The sequence below is a fragment of the Camelina sativa genome, chromosome 1 (genome assembly GCF_000633955.1).
Source record: "Camelina sativa cultivar DH55 chromosome 1, Cs, whole genome shotgun sequence".
Classification (NCBI taxonomy): Eukaryota; Viridiplantae; Streptophyta; class Magnoliopsida; order Brassicales; family Brassicaceae; genus Camelina; species Camelina sativa.
Genome location: NC_025685.1, coordinates 15,281,363 through 15,306,735, shown reverse-complemented (window position 1 = coordinate 15,306,735; position 25,373 = coordinate 15,281,363). Strand labels below are relative to the sequence as shown.

Here is a 25,373-nt window from a genome sequence, read left to right as displayed (position 1 = left end):
TCGAGTGGGATTTAGCTTTCAACGTCTTCATCAAAGCTGTAGGGAATTGAGCTATCTATCCAACGCCGTTTATTTCAAACCAATCGGAAGTGTGGTTCAAGAGTTATCATCGTTTTAGTGGATGTGTATACACCACGCTCGAGCCATGCTCCCTCGCCACACACTCCAGCTTGTCTGATCGAGCCATGCTCCCTTGCCATGCACTCCAGCTTGTCTGATCGAGCCATGCTCCCCCGCCATGCTCTTCAGCCGTCCGTCTGAGCCATGATGACATTGCATTCCATTCGACGCGCACGGACTCGTTCGCACATGTCAGGAAGGAAGACGTTTGGTTTCATACGCTTCAGGAGATTACCAAACCGACTCCTTACCTTGTCGTTTTAAGTTTTAGGACTTTCCATGTTGTACTACTATATAAACATTTTGTTTAGTCTTTGCTGAGACATCTTATCTTTTATGTCATTTTCGTTTTTGTTCTTAAGGTTAACCTAGCCACCTAAAAACGTTCTCAGACTTGTAATCCGACATCTCCGAGTTTATTCAGTTTTTGTACTTGATTCCTTCTCAAAAGTTGTTCTTCTCATTTTTATCTATCTTTTTGTGCTTGGTTCAATGTTTTCTGTGTTTGTATCTTGGATAATGATTTTCGGGTCTGAGTAGTGTAGTAGTCCTTGAGGATGGGATAGATTAGGTGGAGGATCTTAAGATGCAGAGTGTTTAAACTTTGATTTTATGATTCCCTTCTGGACTAGTGTTAGAAATGCTAGTTTCTCTCTCTTCAATTGGAACTAGGTTCGAGACATTTCCACACCCAAAAGGTGTTTGATGAAATGTCTGACCAACTAGTGCCAGAGATTTACGTTCCTAGCCTAAGAGATTAGTTGTCTAGGATGTGTGTTGACATGAACGAACTTGTTTGTCATGCCTGCTCAACCATGTTTCTCTAGCGAGAGCTGGGTATGGAAGTGGTTGAGTCTGAGTAGCTTTTACCAAGAGATTGGATTAGCTAAGTTGTGATGTTCATTGTTTAGGGATAGATTGCTTGTGGCATGTTAAACACTTTGTAGACTAGGAGACTTCACCGACATCAATTACTCCCATCCTTAGGACCTCTTTCTTCCTGATTTTTATTACATTCCTGAGACTCTTTCGTGTCTTGCCTTTTAGTTCATGCTTAGACTCGTTTTTGTTTTTCTTCATTTTCACTTCTTGTCATGCATTTTCATTTCTAGTCCTAGAACACATTTCCGTTTTGCATTCTGATCATTCTAGGACTGTTAGACGAACACTCTTTTATATTGGCTTAACTTGTGATTCCTTGATTGCATCTTGAGTGATCGTAAAGTTTCCCAATTGGATTGACACCTTAAGTACTACAACTGCATAAGGTTAATTGAACCTGCTAGGACACACAAAAATCTTAGTATCAATTTTGCGCCGTTGCCATTTGGGATTTACTTTGCTACATTTAAGATTTTAAGTTTTGCAAGATTAAGTTCTGTTACATTTGTTACTCTGAGTAGTGACTTGTTTTGGTTGTCTACTTGTTTGTTTTGCATCACAGGAACCTGTTGATTGCAACCTTGCATGCACACCAGATCAAGAGGACATCAAAATCTTCTTCCTGCTATCGACGATATCAATCGGTTACAAAGACCAAGACAAACTCGTCCTCTCACTAATCATCCCGCACCAGTCGCTATGGAACAACCGAATGGACCAAATCCGAGACCGGGAAACATCGGTGTTGGGGATGTACTAAACACTCATACTCAGCGTGCTGGAATCGTCCCTCTTGCCGTGCAGAACAACAACTTCGAGATCAAAAGTGGTCTGATCTCCATGATCCAAGGGAACAAGTTTCACGGGTTGCCCATGGAGGATCCACTCGATCACCTCGACGAGTTCGACCGTCTGTGCAGTCTCACCAAGATCAACGACGTGAGTGAGGATGGTTTCCAGTTGCGACTCTTCCCATTCTCCCTGGGAGACAAAGCTCATCAATGGGAGAAAAACCTCCCCAAGGGATCCATCAATACTTGGGATGACTGCAAGAAGGCATTCTTGGCAAATTTTTTCTCCAATGCCAGAACTGCACGTCTCAGGAATGACATCTCTGGTTTTACTCTGAAGAGTTCAGAAACATTCTGTGAAGCCTGGGAGCGTTTCAAGGGTTACCAGAGCCAGTGCCCTCACCACGGGTTCAGCAACGAGTCACTGCTGAGCAATCTATACCGTGGTGTACTTCCAAAAATCTGCATGCTGCTTGACACTACCTCTAACGGTAATTTCCTGAACAAAGAAGTGGATGAGGGATTGCAACTAGTTGAGAATCTCACTCAGTCTGACAGCAATTACAATGAAGATTATGCCGCACAGTTTGGGGTGACGCCAGTTATGAGGAGAAGTACAAGAAAGACCTCAAGAACGTCAATGAGAAGCTAGACCGTCTCTTGCTAAGTCAGGAGAGGAGCGTCCACTACATATCTGAGGATGACCCTTTCCAAGTTCCAGATGGGGAGGATGAGCAGTCTGAAGAGATAAACTATGTCCAGAACCAAGGTGGATACAACAAAGGTTACAACCAATACAAGGAAAACCCAAATTTGGCTTACATAAGTAACAACGTTGCTAATTCGCAAGATCAGGTGTACCCTCCTCAGCAGCACCAACAAGGTCAACAAAAACCGTTTGTGCCTTACAATCATGGATTCGTACCCAAACAACAATTCCAGCAAGGTTACCAAGCTCCCTCAGGACTACCGCCAGGATTCCGCCCTTAACCAGTTCAGCCTACTCTAGCACCAGATCAAGAAATGAAGCAAATGATGCAACAAATTCTTCAGGGTCAAGCTAGCGGTTATATGGATACTGCTAAGAAGTTTGCCGACCTTAGTCAGAGGATGGAATGTTCATACAATGATCTGAACGTCAAATTCGAAGCCTTGAATTCGAAGATCAGGTATATGGAAGGCCAATCCGCCTCTACTTTGCACCAAAGCCTGGTCAATTCCCAGGGAATGCCATTACGCTGCGAAGTGGGAAAACATTGCCTCCCAGAAAAGGAGTACCAGACGTCACTGAGGACAGTGAGGAGTTAGATGGGGAGGATGTTATTCAAGATGAAGCTCAGACCAAGGATCCAGTCGAAGCAGTCAAAGATCCAATCGAGCCAGTGAAGTAGTCTGAACCTGAAACTGTTAAGGAACCTGTTGTTCCTGATGACAAGCCTGTGAGATTCATCCCTCCACCGTACAAGCCTCCTCTACCATTCCCAGTGAGGTTCAAGAAGCAACTTACTGAGAAATACAAAGCTCTGTTCGAACAACAAGTCAAGGAGATTAAGTTGAGGATGCCATTGATGGATATGTTCGCACTTGTTCCCCACTACCAAAAATTTCTCAAGGACTTGGTATTGGAGAGATCAAAAGAGGTTCAAGGCATGGTGGTACTGAGTCTCAAATGCAGTGCAATCATTCAGAAGAAGATTGTACCAAAGAAGCTCAAGGATCCTGGATCATTCACTCTTCCTTGCTCCCTCGGACCTATGTCTTTTGATAGGTGCCTTTGCGATCTTGGCGCTTCAGTTAATTTGATGCCACTCTCTGTTGCTACGAGGGTGGGTTTCACAAGGTTCAAGGGTTGCGACATCTCTCTCATCCTTGCAGATAGATCAGTGAGAATTCCAAAAGGTAGTTTAGAAGACTTACCTGTCAGGATAAGAGACATGGAAGTGCCAACCGATTTTGTGGTGCTGGAGATGGATGAAGAACCAAAAGATCCTTTGATCTTAGGAAGACCGTTTCTGACAACTGCTGGAGCTATCATTGATGTCAGAAATGGCAAGATCGATCTTAATCTAGGAGATGACTTCATCATGAAGTTTGACATCAAGGATACTTTGAAGAATCCGACAATAGGAGGACAAGTCTTCTACATTGAAGAGATGAACAAGTTGGCTGATGAGTTGTTGGAGGAACTAGCTGAGGAGGAACATCTCAAAACTGCTCTGACCAAGGATGGAGAAGAAGGGTTCTTGAATGAGGAGACCACTTGTTACAAGAATATGCTAGACTCCCACAGATAAACGGATGGACCAGAGGAATTCGAGCAGCTATCTGACGCAGAGGAGGTATGTGGAGTTGAGACAGAGAGTTCAGAACGTGATATCCCCCACTCGACCGACGTCATTGATGTGTGTGGTTTTTCACTTCAAATCTTTTACCTTAAAAAGACCACACAACCGCTAAAAGTGCACAGCTAATCGGTAGTAGTATTTAAGGATCGATCCCACAGAGAGAGAGTTGTTATTCAACGGAATCCGACAGAGGTAAGTAAGGATAGGACTTAATAAAAATAGGGTTTTGGTTGTCACGGTTGTAGTAAGCAAATGAATGTAAATAAAAGCAAGTAAAATAAATGAAACAAGCGTTGGGCATCAATGGGAATCGCAGGGGTTCAATGATTTATCTATCTAGGAAAGTTTAGGGTTAGTTTGTTTATCTAAAACTCGGACTACGAAACACTAATGAACCGTTAACTTAAAGTTCTCAAGCTAACCATCTAAGATCACTACAATTCGTTACTCAACTGTCGCAGACAACGACACATAGATCAAAGCATTTAAAACAGGTTCGATTATAATCCGTGGAATTCCATAGGTAAGGGGTATGTGCTTCCTATGTCTTCCCACACATCTAAGCTAGGTCAAGCACACATGCAAGCTTTTGGCAAAGCACACACACTTTAGATCATAGTTAGTTCATGAGGCTAACTTAAAGCATTAAGTAAAGACTTAGAATTAAAGCATAGAATAAATAGATTTAAATCTAACAAACCCTAAAAATTGCCATCTAAACTAAGATCATCTCCCCCCTTTGATTTATCCCTTTAAACCCAACTAGAAAAATACTCTAACATGTTTAAGGGAATCATCAAAGCAAGGTTTAAACAATTCATAAACATAAAAGAATTAATAGAGAAAAGGGATTTAGATATTACTTCAATGATTGTCAAACAAAGTTGTAGGATCTTCTCCCTTAGAAACAAAGTACAAAGCAAATAGAATAGAAGGATTTGGTGGATCTCAAAGCTTCAAAGAGAGGGACAAGGGAGAGGTCTGGACGCCGTCTGCTCCTCTGGTCGTGTCTCTTGGCTGCTCCAATGATTGCACACTCAAAACCCTAGGGCTTAGAAGAGTATTTATAGGGTTCTGTCTAGTTGTAGGGTTTTGTAAGGGTAGAAACGTCTTCTCTTGTTAAGTGCATAGCAAGGGGCGGCGTAGGAAGCTTCTAGAACGGTGGTGAAGACTTGGACTGGGCCGCCGTGGTGGTAGCTGGTCAGGCCTTCAATAAAAAGCCCATTGGCTTGATGGTTCTCCTTACGTCGGTTTAAGGTACGTCTCGGTAAATTGGGCATAACTTCCGGATGGTTGATGGATTGAATTGATTCGACAAAGAGGAGAAAGATGACTCTCTCAGCTTTCCATAGACACCAAGTACATCGAAATGTGAGTTCTGGAAGTTCTTCAAATGTTGCCCGTACTGTAAAGTTCTGAAACTTTCCTAAAACGTATTTTTCTTGCCTTTTGTTCCTTTTTGCTATAAAACCTGTAAAACCTTCTTGAAACCTAAAATACTTGATAATGGACATAAAAGCCTTGAAATCATATCAAACTCTTCCTAAATGCATACTAGAACTATAGCTAAAATGGGTAAAATAATGATGTTATCAACTCCCCCAGACTTAGTCTTTGCTTGTCCTCAAGCAAATAATCAAACTAAATCATGGAAAAGAGGTTTTGAAAANTAGGATGGTGGTGGTGAGGATTTGTCTCGCGGTACACAGGTGAACGGTCGCGGACAACAGCAGCAAGTACGGTGGTGGTACGCGGTACACGGTACAGGACATGGCATCGACTATGGCTGGTATGGCTAGTGGGGACTCTTGGCATCGATCACATGAGGANTATCTCTTTACATAAATTAAGCAATAATAAAAGGTAAATATTACCAAGGAAAATCGATCAATGGCTTGCAGACTCTCTTCAAGCCAAGACTTTCTTCATATGATTCCTTTCCTCTGCCTTTTCTCACTTCTCTTTTTTTTTCTTTGTTTTTTTAAAATCAAAGGTGTAGGCGAATACTGGGGTCATTGGTAATTTACCTACCCNGCATGGGTACTTCTTCTTCCTTCTTTTTTTTTTTTGGTTTTTCTATTTTCTATTTTTTTGTGTTTTTTTTTATATATAAACCTGAAACTAAAATGCAAAAATAAATACTTACTAGCTTGGGTTGCCTCCCAAGAAGCGCACTTGTTTAACGTTGTTGGCTCGACTTTGGCTTGCCTTCTCAAGCAGGGTGAGGAGAGTNCTTTTTTTTTCTTTTTTTTTTAATATTATTGAAGGGAAGAGAGAGAGGAACATACTCTTGAAGAAGTGCAATGTCNATAGGCACCAGGTGGCTCCTTAAGTTCATCTTCTTCTTCACTACACCTCCGAGTTGTTTCCGCAAAACCATTTGCGGTTGTCAGCTCCGCTTCTCCCTTTCCTAGACCTTCTAGGTCTCGTGGTGGTGGAGCATAGGGTGTGGTAGTAGCAAAACAAACCTTTGTGAGGTTTACTCCTTCTTCTTCTCGAGAGTGCTTAAGTGAGTTGTGATTGAAACCTTCAGTTTCCATGGAAATTTGTAGCTTGTTTCCCACGGTTTCTTCTTCAAGTTCTTCTATGACTTCTAGGGTCTCTCCTTCGTCGTGATCTTGTAAAGGATGAATAGGGTTACCTTGTGGTTTGTTCTCCACGAAATTCTCTTGTCTTGAAGTAAAAGAGAATTTTCCTTTTCCTAAAAAGAATTTAGAATGTTTTCCTTTTTCGAATAGGGTTTCCTTTTCCTCCTCTTCTTCCTCATCGGATCGAGCTCCTTCCTTTTCGTGTCCAGCAACACATGAGGTTAGATCCTCAATCTTATCAGCAAGATCTTGGTTCTTCTCCTTTTGTTCAGCTTCAATCTCCTTATGGCTCTCCTCCGTGAATGCAAATTTTTCGGACATAGCTTCTCCAAAACGTTTTTGTTCAAAATCGAGACCAAACATCTTCCTTTCAGCTTCATATGCTCGGTTCTCAAGATTCTCCACATGCCTCCTTGTGTCTAATTCCTTGTTGAATAAAACTCTATACTTGGACTCATGGTCCCTTTCTAAGTCCGAAACTTCATTGCCCAAGTCTCTAATATTGATAGCATTATCTTGGGCACTCTTGAGATGTCTCTCTTGTTCTTCTTCAAGACAATGGAGTCTTCTCTCCATGGCTTCAGCATCCTTAGATCTTTGATCCTCTATGCTTCTAAATCAAACATCAATGTCATCGATTTTTCTTGAAAGATTAGAATCGATTTTGTCAAGCTTCTCATGCAGCATCTTCATAGTCTCATCTTGAAGATCAGCTAATTGACTTATTAGGTCCAACATCTTCTCTTCTTCAGCTCTTTGTTGGGTAGAGATATGAAAATTGTCTTGATAGGCTTGGTGAGGGAATCAAATTAAATAGGGCTCTCGGCGTGGATAGGGGTGGTTTAAATTGGTATCAGGCCTCCTTGCACTACAAGAAAACACGGGTTTTCCGACTACAATCGGCAATTAAATGCGTAGTCGTTAAAATTAGCGACTATTTAGCGACTATTTTGCGACGAATCATATATAGTCGTGTATTAGTCGCTAGTTTGCGACAAAAATATTGAATCGCTAATTTAGTCGCTAAATGGAGACTAAAAAGCGACGAAGTAAGGAAGTTGTGAATGTTGTCGCAAAATAGTCGCTGATTTAGCGACTAATTGTGTAGTCGCTCGTGTTGTCGTAAATTTGGCGACTATTTTGCGACTTATGCGGCGGGTCGCAAAATTTTGTACCACATTAGTCGCTAATTTAGCGACTGATTGTGTAGTTGCTGTTTTGTCGTATATTTGGTGACTATTTTGCGACAAAAGTTTGCGACCCGCAGTATATGTCACAAAATAGTCGCTAAAAGTTGGTGACTACGTGATATTGTCACTTTTTAGTCGCTAAATATACCTATATAAACTGAGCTCACCAAACGTTTTTCTCACTCACAGAAACACACAAAGCAACACCAAAAAAAAACGAGATCATAGAGATTTATAATAATGTCAGATGTACAAGAGGAACGATGAGGTGACGGGAAATTTTACAGAAGAGTTCAGAGCCGGGATAGAGCAGTTCATGCAATTTGCAAATAGCCAGCCTTTTGCACAAGAAAATGGGGGTAAGTTTTTTTGCCCTTGTAGTAGGTGCAAAAACGAGAAGCGTTTTCTAGGGACTAGAATTTGGAATCATCTTTTTAGTTATGGGTTTATGCCAGATTATTATGTTTGGTATAAGCATGGGGAAGAAATAAATATGGATATAGGAACGAGTACTGTTGATCCGACATTTATTAGTGGGAGTGAGGAAGTGGGTAATGTAGTAGAAGATAGATATGTGGATATGGTGAATGATGCATTTCCTTCTAATGTGGGTTTTGATGATAACTATCAATGGGATGGGGATAATAAGAGTGTAGAAGAACCAGTACTTAACCATTCAAAAAAATTCTATGACTTGTTAGAAGGTGCAAAAAATCCAATATATGATGGTTGTCGTGAAGGTCACTCACAATTATCTTTAGCTGCTAGAGTTATGCAAAATAAGGCAGATTATAATATGAGTGAAAAGTTAGTGGATTCAGTATGTGAAATGTTGAGTGATTATTTACCAGAAGGAAACCAGGCTATGGGTTCTCATTACGAGACAAAGAAATCGATGCGCAATTTAGGACTCCCATATCATATAATTGATGTTTGTATAAACAATTGTATGTTATTCTGGAAAGATGACAAAAAGGAAGAAAAATGTTTGTTTTGTGATGCACCAAGATGGAAGCCTAAGAATGACCGACGCAGAACCAAAGTACCATATAGTCTTATGTTGTGTAATACTCCTCTTATATTTTGGGCAAAAGAAATTTGGGCCCAACAACATTTCGATCTGATCCATCAAAATCGATCTGAGACAAACCTATTCCTAAACCTAAACCTAAAACATTCGATCTCTCCTTCTTCCTCACTTCCTCATCTCCTTCTTCCATTAACCCTAAATCAATCCATCAATTCGATCCATCTTCTTCTTCAATCTACCTTCTTCGATACATCATCCTTCTTCCTCAATCTAACCCTAACCCTAAACCTTCTTCGATCCATCTCCTTCTTCCTCAATCGATTTATCTTCTATGTCGTCGAATCCTGCTGTTAACAAAACAAAAAAAGAGAAAAGTTGCACCCAACCTTTCTCAGAGAGCCGGACCCTCTAACCAACCCCCACCCGTCGTTAGAAGACCCAACCCTCTTCCACCTCAGTACAATTTCACGCCAACAGCTCGAATTCCTTCCCCGTTCACACCCCTAGAGCAACAATTTTTCCGGAACTTCCCACCGCCATAGACGCTTTTCCAGAACTCAGCAAATCAAGTTTCTGATCCGCCCATTTCGACACTTGAGGTTCCGAACAATACTGCTCACATGCTGTAGGATCATCTGCTATCTCCAACGCAGCACTCTCATGGTCATAGTCAACAACCATCTTCTCAAGGTAACAACTACGAGCCTCAACTCTAGGATGAGACGATGCAATCTCTAACTGCCCTGCTTACGATGCCTGGCCGTGAGAAGTTTACGACTGTTCTCTCTCCCATACCGTTGGAGAAGACAACTTGGTAATGTTTCTAGCTTTGGTTTGATGTAGAATTCAATTTAATTGGTTTGGTTTGGTGCAAGCAATTGGTTTGTCATACTTAGGATGTCTTTGATTCTCATAGTTTGCGGATTGAATTCTTTTGTTGCCTTAAATTTGTTTGTTTGATTGATAGTTTCAATCTCGTTGCTTTCAATCTGTTTGTAAATCTCCTTGCTTTCAATCTGTTTGTCAATCTTGTCGCTTTCAATTGGTTTGTCATTCTTATTGCTTTCAATTCGTTATAGTAGTGTATGTGAAACAATTGATGCAATATAATCTCTTTAGTATATATTGATTGATTATTATTTTTTTTTTTTGCTTTATAACTGATCTGACTAACTAGCATTATTTACATGTGTGGAGGTTTGATCGGGACAAAAAAGGTCAACTTGTTCGGAAGATTACCAAGATTTTTACAAACAAATTTGATGGTCCATATTATACTTGGACTTTTGTGCCTCCCCATCGAAAAGAAAGATACTTCATGGAATTTTCGGTAAGAATAGTACAATGTAACATGTTTTCTACTTGTGTTTATTGCGTGTTTTCACTAACTTCACTAACATAATTCCTTCTCTCTTTTGTTATGTAGAAAACTCACACCTGGGATCCATTGATAACAGGAACCGTTCAAGAACATTTCAACACCATCTGTAACCGTCAGATGAAGGGCATGGTTAGCGATGCAAGGACGTCGCGAATTAAACCTTCATGGATTGAAGGTACTCTTTGGCAAGAGATGGTTGATAATTGGGATACTAAACCTCCAAATGTCGTTTGTCTGACCGTAATGGTCTAGGTCCTCACATCCACTTATCAGGACCCAAGTCATATAGAGAAATCCAAGATGATCTGGTTAAGTCATTTCTAATTTGTTAGTTACATTTATATCCTTTCTATCTTTAAACACTTTCATAACCATTCTTTATTTTGTAACATTGTAGGAAGAAGAGTTGGGAAGAGAGGTCAGTATGGGTGAAGTTTTTTTCAAAACACATACAAAGCCGGATGGTTCTTATGTGGATGGCAAGGCAGAGAAAATTCATCAAGCTTATCATCAGAAGTTGCAGGAGAAGATGGCTGAGCTTGAGGCAGATTCAAGCCTTTCAGATGGTACTTCACACCGTCGAGAGCTCACCACCGATGAATGTACTTCCATCTTCCTTGAGGTAAAGTACCATTTCTATTCGATCATGAATTTGTTATGCTCTTTATTTACAGTTTTTCTTTTTGGTAAAAACAGTGCACTGAGAAGGATTCACGAGGAACTCCTTATGGTCTTCGAAGCATCAAAGCTAATCTTGGCAAGGGCAAGCAACGATCACAAATTGAAGCCTTTCTTACATTGCAAGAGCAACTCAAGGAAGCCCAACGACAAATTGAAATTCAGGCGACTCTCAATGCTGAAGCTGCTGCTCGAGAAAAAGAGACTGCTCTCCTTGTGGCTGAGCAAAAGAATGAGATCAAAGAGTTGTCGTTGATGGCAAAGTTTATGCGCGACACTAATCCAGCCTACTTGGAGTTTATAGCCTCTCAATCAGCTGAGGAGGACAATCAACATTCACCAACAACATGATCAACTCCAATATGGTTCCTATATTCTCTTAACTCATGAACCAAGTTCTTTTGTTCAGTTTGTATGTGTTATAAACTCTTTCTCTCTTTGGTTTTGGTTTGATTTCTGTTTTGGACTAATGTATTTTCTGGTTTCAATAAAATTATGGTTATTTATATAATGTGTTTTCATTAGATTTTGGACTTGTATATTATGTTTGTTCTCCATTTCATTAATTTCAGGATTAAAATCAGGATTAATATCAGGATTACAAAACAATAATAACCAGTTAATTTTATTATTTTCTAAAACAAAGTTGTCGTTATGTAGTCGTCATTTAGACGGAACATTGTCGCTAGGTTGTCGTTAAATAGTCGTTAAATATGACGACTATTTAACGACAACCTAGTATTGCAATTTTATTCATGTAACAAAGTCGTAACTTCGTCGTAAATTAGTCGTCATATTTAACGACTATTACACGACAACTACTAATATAGTCGTACACTAGTCGTCAAATTGTCAATAAATTTAGTTACTACATAACGACTACATGACCACAATTTACCGACAACAGTGTATAGTCGTTAAATACCGACTAATTAACGACCAACTGTATTAGCGACAAAATATTAGCTACAACAGTGTATAGCCGCAAAATAGTCGCAAATTTTCACTCAACGACTATTTAGTGACTATTCCTACAGTGGTCGATCACCTGTTTTCTTGTAGTGTTGGATAAGGCTTTTGAAAAAGACTTGGCCGGTGACTTGGGACAGGTTCCCAATCTTCATAAACTTCATAAGGTGTTGGAGATGGTCGAGTTCTAGGGTTACCTTGGTAGAAAGCTTCCTCTTGATGTTGGAGTTGTCGAAAATTGTGGTTTTCGGTGACTTCTTCATTAGGGAACTGATATGTCATGCAACAGTAGAAGTCTTTGAGCTTCTCTTCTCCATCTTCTTTAGTGGATGATAGATCATAGGACTCATCATTCTCTCTTGGCAAATCTTCATAAGGGTTCTTCTTAGCTTTTTCTTCAAAGTAAGCTTCTCCTTCATCGGTTTGATAAAACTCTTCTCTAGTCCAATCCTTGGACTTGTTAGGATCGGTTGGATACTCATATGAGGCTCCATGTTCTTCTTCAGCATCAGTAGGTTGATATAATTGACCTTCACTCCAATTATTCCATTCACCGGATTTGTTGAATAAGGCTTCTATTTTCCACTCTAGGCGGCTCCCGATGGTGTAACCCTTATTGATAATCTTCGTTTGGTCATCATCAATATACTCCGTGTTGTTTAAGACTTGATTGTTCACAACATTGATTTGTTCCTCCAAGCGTGTAACGTCCTTGGTGATAGTCTCGAGTTTGGCTCCAAACACAATGCTCATCTTGTCCAACTTAGCATTTAGAACTCTATCAGCCTCCTCTTGACTTGATATAAGTTCATCCATCATCTGCATGAGCTTGTCTTCATTGTAAGAGCTCCTTGAAGTGATTGGTTTTCGATTGTCATAGAAAACGTTTTCATATACAACGACATTCATAACTTCTTGCGGATCAAGGTGATGGTCCGTTGCAAATCATGGCACGTCCGTGTGGTACGGCGTGTAAGAGTGGTCAGCTCGGCAGTAAGCTGGTCCAAGTGGTGCTCGGCCTCCAGATGGTCGAGTGAAAGGACTGCGACAAGGTTGCCTAAGTGATGGTACAATGCTTGGTCGAGAGCGACCAATGCTTGTACCTTGCAGCGAGTGGGCTTGCGGACCGGAGTTGTCTCCGTCCGTGGCTCGGTAATGTGACATGAGCTTGGCTATTGTGAGATTCTCAAAACTCTCCTGGGAGAGCGTCGAGGTTCATCCTCAAGGTCTCCTGAAACAATGAAAAACAAAAAGAAAAATTAAAAGCAAGGTGTCCTAGATGTTACTCTAGTTCGTAGACTCTTGTAAACAACAATCTCTCCCCGGCAAGGGCGCCAAAAAGCTTTGATGTGTGTGGTTTTTCACTTCAAATCTTTTACCTTAAAAAGACCACACAACTGCTGAAAGTGCACAGCTAATCGGTAGTAGTATTTAAGGATCGATCCCACAGAGAGAAAGTTGTTGTTTAACGGAATCCGACAGAGGTAAGTAAGGCTAGGACTCAATAAAATTAGGGTTTTGGTTGTCACGGTTGTAGCAAGCAAATGAATGTAAATAAAAGCAAGTAAAATAAATGAAACAAGCGTTGGGCATCAAGGGGAATCGCAGGGGTTCAATGATCTATCTATCTAGGAAAGTTTAGGGTTAGTTTGTTTATCTAAAACTCGGACTACGAAACACTAATGAACCGTTAACTTAAATTTCTTAAGCTAACCGTCTAAGATCACTACAATTCGTTACTCAACTGTCGCAGGCAACAACGCATAGATCAAAACATTTAAAACATGTTCGATTATAATCCGTGGAATTCCATAGGTAAGGGTACGTGCTTCCTATGTCTCCCCACACATCTAAGCTATGTCAAGCACACATGCAAGCTTTTGGAAAAACACACACACTTTAGATCATAGTTAGTTCATGAGGCTAACTTAAAGCATTAAGTAAACACTTAAAATTAAAGAATAGAATNTAGATTTAAATCTAACAAACCCTAAAAATTGCCACCTAACTAAGATCATCTCCCCCCTTTTATTTATCCCTTTAAACCCAACTAGAAAACTACTCTAGCATGTTTAAGGGAATCATCAAAGCATGGTTTAAACAATTCATAAACAAAAAAGAATAAATAGAGAAAAGGGTTTTAGATATTACTTCAATGATTGTCAAACAAAGTTGTAGGATCTTCTCCCTTAGAAACAAAGTACAAAGCAAATATAATAGAAGGAGTTGGTGGATCTCAAAGCTTCAAATAGAGGGACGAGGGAGAGGTCTGGACGTCGGCTGCTCCTCTAGTCGTGTCTCTTTGCTGCTCGAATGATTGCACACTCAAAACCCTAGGGCTTAGAAGAGTATTTATAGGGTTCTGTCTAGGTTTAGGGTTTTGTAAGGGTAGAAACGTCTTCTCTTGTTAAGTGCATGGCAAGGGGCGGCGTAGGAAGCTTCTAGAACGGTGGTGAAGACTTGTACTGGGCCGCCGTGGTGGTAGCTGGTCAGGCCTTCAATTAAAAGCCCATTGGCTTGATGGTTCTCCTTACGTCGGTTTAAGGTACGTCTCGGTAAATCGGGCATAACTTCCGGATGGTTGGATGGATTGACTTTATTCTACAACGAGGAGAAACATGACTCTCTCAGCTTTCCATAGACGCCAAGTACGTCGAAATGTGAGTTCTGGAAGTTCTTCAAACGTTGTCCGTACTGTAAAGCTCTGAAACTTTCCTAAAACGTATTTTCATTGCCTTTTGGTCCTTTTTGCTATAAAACCTGTAAAGCCTTCTTGAAACTTAAAATACTTGATAATGGACATAAAAGCCTTGAAATCATATCAAACTCTTCCTAAATGCATACTAAAACTATAGCTAAAATGGGTAAAATATCGATGTTATCAGTCATCACCCGACTCGAGGCACCGACATCCCGCTCGATCGAGTCGCACCCCTCCCACTCGACAGAGATCATTCCCGACCCTCATGCTGACGACTGGTCGGAACTGAAAGCTCCAAAGGTAGAACTCAAAACTCTCCCTTCCGGACTCAGGTACGTTTTTCTGGGAACCAATTCTACTTATCCTGTCATAGTGAATGCCAGGTTGAGTGATGATGAATTGGGGTTGCTAGTAACTGAGCTTAAGAAGTATAGAAGGGCTATAGGTTATTCCTTAGATGATATCAAGGGAATCTCACCTAGTCTTTGCACACATAGGATCAATCTTGAAAATGAGTCTTATGCTAGTATTGCACCCCAGAGGAGATTGAATCCTAATCTGAAGGAAGTAGTTAAGAAAGAAATCCTGAAACTGCTTGATGCTGGAGTTATCTATCCTATCTCTGATAGTACTTGGGTATCTCCAGTGCATTGTGTACCTAAAAAGGGGGGGGAATCATTGTTATCAAAAATGAAAAAAAATGAGCTAATCCCAACTAGGACCATCACAGGACATAGGATGTGCATTGATTATAGGAAGTTGAATGTTGTATCTAGGAAAGATCATTTTCCTCTTCCTTTCATTGATCAAATGTTAGAAAGATTAGCTAGTCATCCCTATTATTCTTTCCTAGATGGGTATAGTGGATTCTTCCAGATCCCTATCCACCCAAATGATCAGGAAAAGACAACCTTCACTTGTCCTTATTGGCACTTTTGCCTACAGACGCATGCCATTTGGTTTGTGCAATGCTCTTGCCACCTTTCAAAGGTGCATGACATCAATTTTTTCGGATCTGATTGAGAAGTCAGTGGAAGTGTTTATGGACGATTTCTCTGTATACGGTTCCTCTTTCTCCTCCGGTTTTTTGAATTTGTGCAGGGTATTGACGCGATGTGAGGAGACGAACTTGGTGCTGAACTGGGAGATGTGCCACTTCATGGTCGAGAAGGAATCGTCCTGGGACACAAGATCTCTGAGAAAGGAATTGAGGTTGACAAAGCTAAGATTGAGTTCATGACTCAGCTTCAACCACCTAAGACAGTGAAGGACATCAGAAGTTTTCTGGGACATGCTGGGTTTTACAGGAGATTCATTAAAGACTTCTCAAAAATTGCAAGACCATCGACAAGGTTGCTGTGCAAGGAGGTGGAGTTCGAATTTGATGCAGCATGCTTAGATTCTTTCAGCAGGATCAAGGAGGCCTTGGTTTCAGCTCCAATAGTACAAGCTCCGAATTGGGATCACCCTTTTGAGATCATGTGTAATGCTTCAGACTTCGCATTTGGAGCTGTTCTCGGACAGCGTATTGACAAGAAGCTCCATGTTATCTACTACGCAAGTCGCACCCTGGATGAGGCTCAAGGAAGGTATGCAACCACAGAGAAGGAGATCCTAGCAGTTGTGTTTGCATTCGAAAAATTCAGGAGTTACCTTGTGGGTTCGAAGGTCATAGTGTATACCCACCATGCTGCTTTGAGACACATCTATTCAAAGAATGATACCAAGCCGAGACTGCTGAGATGGATTTTGCTACTTCAGGAGTTTGACATGGAGATAGTTGACAAGAAAGGCATAGAAAACGGAGTTGCAGATCACTTGTCAAGAATGAGGATTGGAGATGCTGTTGCAATTGATGACTCAATGCCTGAGGAACAACTTCTGGTCACCCAGGTTTGCGAGCAGATGCATGACACAAAGCTTGACAACCTGAAAATCAAATGCATGGCACCATGGTATGCAGATGTCGTGAATTACAAGGTCTGTGGAGAAGTTCCTAATGACATGGATCCTTACAAGAAGAAGAAGCTTCTCAGAGAGGTCAACCACTACTTCTAGGATGAACCCTATCTGTACAAGAGAGGTTCTGACGGTCTGTTCAGAAGATGCATAGCAGAAGGGGAAGTGCAGGGAGTGCTTGAGCACTGTCACGGTTTCACCTATGGAGGCCATTTCGCCACATTCAAGACAGCTCAGAAAGTTCCCCAAGCGGGTCTCTGGTGGCCAACCTTGTTGAAAGACACTCACGGTTTCATCACCAAGTGTGATGCTTGTCAGAGGATGGGCAACATCACAAGGAGGAACGAGATGCCCCAGAATCCGATCCTGGAAGTAGAGATATTTGATGTTTGGGGAATAGACTTCATGGGACCTTTCAACCCTCCATCTAATTGGAATAATGTCTACATTCTGGTAGTAGTTGATTATGTTTCCAAGTGGGTCGAAGCCATTGCCAGTCCTACCAATGATCACAAGGTTGTTCTGAAACTATTCAAAAGTATAATATTTCCAAGGTATGGGATACCCAGAGCAGTGATAAGTGATGATGGTTCTCACTTAGTCAACAAGGTATTTGAGAGTATGTTGAGAAAGTATGGGGTCAAGCACAAGGTATCTACTGCGTATCATCCTCAGACCAGCGGACAGGTTAAAGTCTCGAATAAACAAATCAAGGGGATCTTGTCAAGAATTGTAGGAGTTTCAAAGAAAGATTGGTCTGCCAAGATGGACGAGACTCTCTGGGCGTACAGAACAACGTTCAAGACGCCAATAGGACAAACACCATTTCAATTGATCTATGGTAAAGCATGTCATCTCCCTGTAGAGGTTGAGTACAAGGCTCTTTGGGCTATCAAGTTGCTGAACTTGGATATTGATACTGCTCAGGCTAAGAGAACTCTAGACATCTATGAGTTGGAAGAAATAAGACTTGATGCTTATGTGAGTTCCAAGATTTACAAGGAAAGGACAAAGAATTTTCATGACAAGAGGATTATTGTCAAGGAGCTCAAGGCTGGAGATCAGGTTTTGCTGTTCAATTCCAGACTTAAGTTATTTCCTTGAAAGCTTAAGTCTAGGTGGTCTGGAACTTTTACAGTCAAAGACATTCTGCCATTTGGAGCCATCACTCTTCTGAACAAGGATGGCAGTAAATTCACTATAAACGGCCAAAGAGTAAAAAAGTATTTAGTTGACCATGTCCAACCAGAAGGGTCTTCTGTGCTCCTCCATGAACCCCCAAAAGCCTAAAAGCTGCAAAGTCAAGATAGGGACTTTAAACAAGCTCACTTGGGAGGAAGTCCCAAAGGTATCAGTTTAAATATTTTTCGTTTTAAGATCCTTATGTTTTTGATTTTTGTTTTTTTGGTTTTTTTGTGATCAGGAGTCTACAGAAAGGAGTCTAAGCAAAAAAAAAAAAAATTGTGCAGTTAAAAGAAGAAGTCAGAGTGTGTTGGTTTTATGTGGGAACAAAAGAAAATTTAGGAGAGTGAATCTTCATTACTATTTTTTTTTGCCACCTCACTCCCACGTGATATCTCTCCCATCACCTCACCCTCTCCCCTCCTTGCTCCCTATGACCAGAAACATCACCTTTGTGTCCTATCCTCCCACATTTCCCCACTTGCACTCTTTCTTTCTTCTCCCACTTGCACTCTTTCTTTCTTCTCCCACTTGCACGACATCTTCACCATCCCCATTATTTAATCAACACTCTCCCTCACCCTTCACTTCCACAAAACAAACAAACCCTCACCTTACCCTCTCTCCTCACCTAACTCGCTTCACCAGTTCTCAATCGATCCGACACACCTCCTCTTGAGCCCGCTCCGTCAACTTGTTCCGTGTTACTAATTCACTCGAGCCATACAGTCCCTCTTGAACCGTCTCGCTCGAGCCAGTCTTCAAGCTTGATTGAGCCGTGTCCGTATCGAACCATTCCGTCGAGTCCTACAAGACCCGATCAAGCCACACGCGCGAGACACGCTCAACTTTCGTTCAAGCCGTCAACTGCTACCCTCGTTCGAGCCAAGCTATTCTCGCTGGTCCAAAACCGCTTGAGCCGACCTATTCTGCAACCGCTCGAGCCGCCACACTTCCTCGTTTGAGAAGCACGTCTACGCGGTCCAACTGTTTCGTTCGAGCTACTGTCTAAATCCGTTCGCGCCATCTCACTCTACTGTCTCGCTCGAGCCAACATCGCTGAAACCTCGATCGAGCCAAGCCGTTCTCGCTGGTCCAACCATTGCTCGATCCAGCTTACATCCCGCTCGAGCCCATCTCGCAAAATCTGATCGAGCCACTATCATTCGCGCCACCGTCGTCACTCCGTCAATCGACCATCCCCGTGATCAAGCCACTGCAAAAATCTCGATCGATCCATACTCACTCTCGTCAATCCCTCTACAATGTCTGACAATTTTTGGGATGAGATGTATGATAAGTATGGTAGTGAAGTACCAGGACGTGTTGCTACTTCTAAGCCGCCTACGCAAGGCACTGGGTCAAGCAGACCAGACAAACCACTCTCTAAGAGCAAGAGTCACCGAAAGAGGCCGGCACGAGCTTCAAACTCAAAGGAGGAGGGGAGTGATTACGAACAGGAGGAACCTGCGTTGTGTTCAGAACAAGCTCCGAGAAAATCGGTCTCACGGAAGAGCGCTGAGACGAAACTAACTCCCAAGGAATACTACGAGCTATTCCAGCAGTTGGAATTCGATGGCACAAGGTATCCCCATGTGGAGACGATGCAGCTTTTGGGATTGCAGAGGATGTTCAATATCTGTTTAGGCGGTGCCATCTGGAGAGAATCATGAACACACCCAAGAATGGATACAGGGAGGAGACAATTCAGTTCCTCTGCACTCTGGAGATGCACTTATATGCGGATGAGCCGGGAATGATGTCTGATGGAGGTATGGGTTACATTACATTTTGCGTCCAAGGCCAATTCTACACTCTCACCCTCAGAACCGTCGAAGAGATGCTTGGATTTCCCAGCGGAACGGGGATTACGCCGCAATTTGAGCAGACTGAGATAGCCGAACTCTGGGCAACAATTGAGAGCATGCCCACATTCACTTCATCGAAGACAAAAGCGTTGAACCTGCGAAGCCCAGTGTTGCGTTACTTCCAAAAGGCAGTTTCGAATGCATTCTACGCCAAGGAGATCAAGGGATACATGACGAACGGAGAGCTTGAGATGATTAATCTCGCGCTTAAGGGACTCTCATTCACTGCCATGGATTGCACCGCGATGCAAGGTGACATACCTAACACTTCTGTCTCGCTCTACCTTATCAACTACCTGATGTCATACAAGAACTGGGTCTCGAGGCTCAGCAGCAACCACACTCCCAGAGTGCTATGCATGGGAGGCGTAGTGACTTGGTTCCTTGAGGCTGCTGGTGTTCCCCTACACTCTGAGTCGCACCCACCACCTTGGATAGACATCAACAACCTGCGACAGCTACGCACTTTGGATTGGGGTCTTAGGCATGGACGGTTGCTCTACAAGTTTGTGCATCCTGCTGTCGGTCCTTCGAGATTACTCCTCCCTCGCATCGAGTTAACTACGATCTTAGGGGGTGAGCATATCGAGTTCATCCGTCCCGCGGATACCCTATACAATTATGAAGCTGAGGAGGAGCATGTAGACGTTGCGGAAGCAGAGGCTAAGCCAATGGAGGAAGACACCGAGGAGTACCGCCCAAAATAGTTCTACTTCGAGGAGTACTCAAACCCGAGAATGGCTAAGGGGGTCAGAGCAGCTCATCAACGCCTCAACCAACTTCAGCGATGGAAAAGGCCAGAGACAAGGCGCTCAGCAGCTTCACCAAGACTATCAAGAGCTTCATGCGCAAGTTTAGCTGCTCGACTTCCACAACCGCTATCCCTAGGTCTATCCCTGAGGACACTAGACCAATGTCAGGACGCCCTTCCGCGACCCTAGCGCGAACACCTTCTCCGAATCCCTGTCCATCACGTCAATCTTCATATGTACCTCGGGAGCGCCAGCCCTTACCCGTTCCTTCACGCCACTCGTCACACGAGTCTAGGTAGAGACAGAGACGCGGTTCGCAAGGTTCCAGAGCCTCTTCTAGTTGGCGATCAGCACGTCGTCCCGCAGCTCAATCTGAGCAAGAGGTTGACCAGCGAGATGAAGGTCAAGGTGATTATCAGGGTATGCAGGAGGTTGAGCAGCAGGTCGAACATCAAGACGATCATCAGCCTACCGAGGTGGTAGTATCGGACCATGGTGAGTCTAGAGTCGACAACATACAGTGCGATGACCAGCCGAATACAATTCAGAACACGCAAACAGTTGAGGTCACTCCCGCAGATCCGGATCAAGGCGAGGGACAAAGACAGTACAACGCTCCTCCTTGGGCGAGCACCGACTCCTTCTTCGACTACTGAGGTACTCCTACCTTCCTTTGTATATACCATTTCATTCCTGCATTGTTTCTATTGTGATTCTCAAATCCTTCTGCAAATTTTTCTTACACAGGAGACTGTGTAATTTAAGTTTGGGGGAGGGTTTGAGATGATGTATTTGATGTTGTGTTCTGTGATTCTTATTTCATATTTTTGTATCATATCATGTTTGAGTCTGCATTCATTTCTTTGCATAGAAAAACCAAAAAAAATGAAAAACAAAATTCGAAAATTTCGACAAAAAACCGAGTGTGTTCATGTAGCTTGCACTTGCATATTATGATTGAGTGTAGTGTCATTCATATAGGGTTGTTGCATTTAGCATAGGGGTTGATGATGATTGTTAACCTTGGTAGCATGCTGAATTCAATAGGATAGGATCAAGGCCCTTGTTATTAGTTCTTTGATGCATGTTGATTGAACTTGAAATTGTAAGATTGAAGCATGTTTTGAATTGATATCATTCCCTATCTACATGAACCTAATCCTGGCTTGCAATTATCCTGTTATGCATTGTAATTGAACTCATGGATACCACATACATGCTTGGATTATCTTTCTCCTTTTTACCACCCTTGTTAATCTAAGTAGCTGATTCCCATCTTTGGAACAGTTCCCCGCAACATTAACCAACCCTTCTTTCAAGCCAATTGTATTCTTGAGTGTCAGGCCTTTTTCCGAGTTGAGCTTGTTAGAAAGTGTTAGGTTCTAACCGACAAGAGTAGGATCCTGTGTAGTTCTAGTTCGCGTTATCCGGACTAGTAGGACTAGGTGAGAACTCGACTTTGGGCATTGGGTATGGATTTGTGCAGAAAAGCGAAGAGTAAAAAGAAAGTTAAGGGTAGAAACTTTTTAGGAGGGGGATGTGTTTTCAAGGTTTACAAGTCTAGTAAAGGATTTGGGTTGAGCGAAATAATGAGTTATTGGTTATGAGCATAAAACGAAATGATTAGACAAAGAAAAGAAAGCAAAATGTTTAAAATGTCTAGAGTCCTTAGAAGACAAGAAAAAGAACCTTATTGATAGTAAAGATTTCCCAATCCGCTAGAATGATAAGAAGTGAACTCCTCCTAAGACCAAGTCTAAAGAATGAAAGAATGGGTTTGAGATGAAGTTTATGATGAAGGGTAGAGATATGACCAACTTCGGTTTGGAATGTTCTTTGGGTAGATAGGGCGCTGCTCTTGTATGTATCAGTTGGTTTCAACCTTTAGCCTTCTCTTAAGCTCAACTCTTTTTCGTGAGAGAACCTTGCTCGGTATTGATTTGTTTGTGACATCTTTCATCCCTCTTAGTTTACAATCTCTTATGAACTCGTCAATGGCGGCTTCCCTTCTTCTCAATTATATTTTGCAAAGTAGTAGCTTGATCTCTCTTCGTCGGGTCGTCGCACGGTTTCAGGTCCAATTTGCTTTTGATTTTAAGACTTGATTATTTTCTTATCACTTATCAGACTTGCTATTGTAAGAACTTGTTGATTAGAAGTGATGACATGCCTTTTAGATTTTGTGTGGAGTTGTAAGATGATATATTTCATGAGTTCAATATCTATTGAAAGTGACTTGTATCTTGTTGCTCATGTTTCTTCTTTGAATATCTAATTTTGGTTTCTCATTGTGAAACAGGGTGATACATTCAACAATTCTCATTTCACATAATCAAGGCTCAATACATACAACAAATCTCTGTGATTCTCAATCTTTTCCTGTTGAGAAAATTAATCGACAAATTATATGAAGCTTTGTTATCATCTTGATGGTGAAAAACTGATAATGTAAGGCATGGCTTAAACCGTGAGTATAGCTTTGCTGATTGGGAATTTACTGGATTTTGTGGTTTCTCTATTCATTCTTATTTTCTATTTTAGTCAACGATTCCGAGTTACTATCCAAAATTTGGCAAAATAAACTTGTTGAGGCAATGAGATGGCAGTGGCTATGATATATGTTTTAGTTTCTAAAATTTGTGAGAGATGCTGTTTGCTGACTCTTGGAATTGAGAGTTCCACTTCTAGATTAGATTGAGTTTTTTTTATTGTTAACTGCAGGACAAGAAGTCGAGTATAGACTGTGGGATCATTGCTACAGGTTATACGTTCTGATCTCAAGTTTTTCTAACAATTATTGTCCCTGTTTATGCCTTGTTGATTTAAGCTCTTTGTATAATATTTTGATTGGATGTTTTTAACGCCTCGACCGTCACCACTCAGTGGACTCCATGTACACTCCAAGTCTACGGGCTTACCTTTCTTAATGGGCCTCACGTCCTCTAACTAGGCCTGTGGACTGGGAGTGTATATGGGGTCCACTAAGAGGTGAAGGTCGGGGCATTACAAGTGGTATCAAAGCCGAACCCAGACGAGTGTGGAGTCAAGTGGGCTTACACCATCGGGGGTGACGGTCTTGGTATGCAACGAGGACGTTGTGATCTGTTAGTGGGGATGAATTGTGACACCCCAGTTTCAGAAACTTGCGAAGAGTTTTATAAGAATTGATTTGGCCTCCTATATCACCAAAGTGCACTTATCTTTTCGGTCAAGGATCCTAAGAGAACTCCACAGTTAAGCGTGTTTATGCTGGAGTAGTCATAGGATGGATGACCTTCCGGGAAGTGACTGTCGGAACTGTGCGAGTGAGTATAAAACACAGGAAAATATTATGTGGTGATTTATAGGGATGGTAACAAGTCTTTAAAGCCTCTCAGACGTAGCAAACCGATCGTCGAATATGGATAGGCACACGGGCCTAGTGAAAAGACGTGAGATCTATTAAACGAAATAGACTTATGGGCCGGAAATAAACATAAAGCCTACTGAAAGATGGCAGTAGTCGAGGTATTACAGTTTTTTTCTTCTCAATATCGGTGGAGTTTTACAAATTTTAATTGACATTTAGTAAGAGTTTCGTTTTATTCTTTTTTATTTTTTTGCTAAATGGTCTTATAATAATAGAAACGTTCTTAAAAGGTTTTTCATATCATTTTTACAACATGTTTTTCTAAAAAAATAGTGTACCTAATTTGTAGACGTGGTGGTGAACATGTGAGTGATATCAACTATCAAGATAGTATTTTATTGTTTTGAAATGCCAAGAAATGGTAAATGCATATAAGGGCGGATCTACGTGTGACAGAAGTAAGACACGTGTCAGACACTTATTTATTAAAACAGTTCAAATGAGAGGCTTTACAATAATTTCACTTAGCTCATATATATTATATCATTGGTGAAGGATTTGATTTTGTTTTAAAAATCGCTAGGCACTAGTCAGATAGCCGAGATAGGCCTAACATCTAGCAAAAAAAATGGAGATTAAACAGAGATTAATCGGGACTAGTTTTAGGGTTATTTTATTAAATTAATAAAAAATAAAAATATATAGTACTAAATATATGTATAATCTATTTATGTTAAAGAAAATCATCTCATAAAGTATAAAACTATAGTATTGTCTTTCAATTTATGATAAACACATAAAAAGTAATTTTAATATAAAATTTTATGATTTTTATTAAAATTTTATACATTAGTTAGTGTAAAAGATCAGAAACTCTTAATTTAAATGTCTAAATAACAAAAAAAAATCAATTTATATTTGGCTCCAAAAATAATTCATATACAAAAAATTAAGCGGAAAGTAATCGGATTAAACAAGTTACAATAAAATTAGAAAAACATAATTAGATAATCAATGATAGGCGGAGATTAGTCATTAATCAAGATCGAAAGGGTGGATCTAACAATTTTACAGGGTGTAATCCGTACTTTCATCTATAATTGTTTTTCATTTTATTGTTTTTCTCAATTTTTTTTGTTGTAAAAAAAATCTCTAGCTAAATTACGATTGGTGCCCCATATAATTTTCTACCCTAATCCCCCACTCAATGCATGTCGAGATGCATGGACTTTGTACAACAGAAAACACAACACAAAAAAACAAAAGGAAGAGTCTCTATTGGGATTTGGATATGCATTAATATTTGCTTTAAATTTGAGTAGATAGCTAATTATATGCAGCTATTAAATTGGATATTTTATCTGTTCCATTTAATTCTATAAGAAAACTAGTTGACAAATCTATAGACAGCTTGTTTGGTACCATTTCTAACGGTGCCACTGTTTTAAAACTCGCACATTATTGCGACAATACAAAAATCTAATTAAAGATATATGGTCGACAAACCTTTCGATGGGTTTGTAGCTTCTTGTACTATTATTAAACTGCGTTACCTGCCATATAAATTTTTTTTTTTTTTTTTTTTTTT

General features: G+C 40.9%; 1 protein-coding gene across 1 annotated transcript; it reads left to right on the top strand.

Moving 5' to 3' along the window:
- LOC104708421 lies at positions 3,362-4,040 on the top strand. Its single transcript, XM_019231188.1, has 2 exons — positions 3,362-3,882; positions 4,019-4,040. Exons 1-2 carry the CDS (start codon positions 3,362-3,364, stop codon positions 4,038-4,040), a joined length of 543 nt encoding a protein of 180 aa, XP_019086733.1.

Bases quoted from the DNA above. Each gene is read 5' to 3' on its own strand.
- LOC104708421 (XM_019231188.1), top strand. From the start codon at position 3,362: ATGGATATGTTCGCACTTGTTCCCCACTACCAAAAATTTCTCAAGGAC. The intron at 3,883-4,018 runs GTTTGACATCAA...GCTCTGACCAAG, and splicing joins GGAGATGACTTCATCATGAA to GATGGAGAAGAAGGGTTCTT.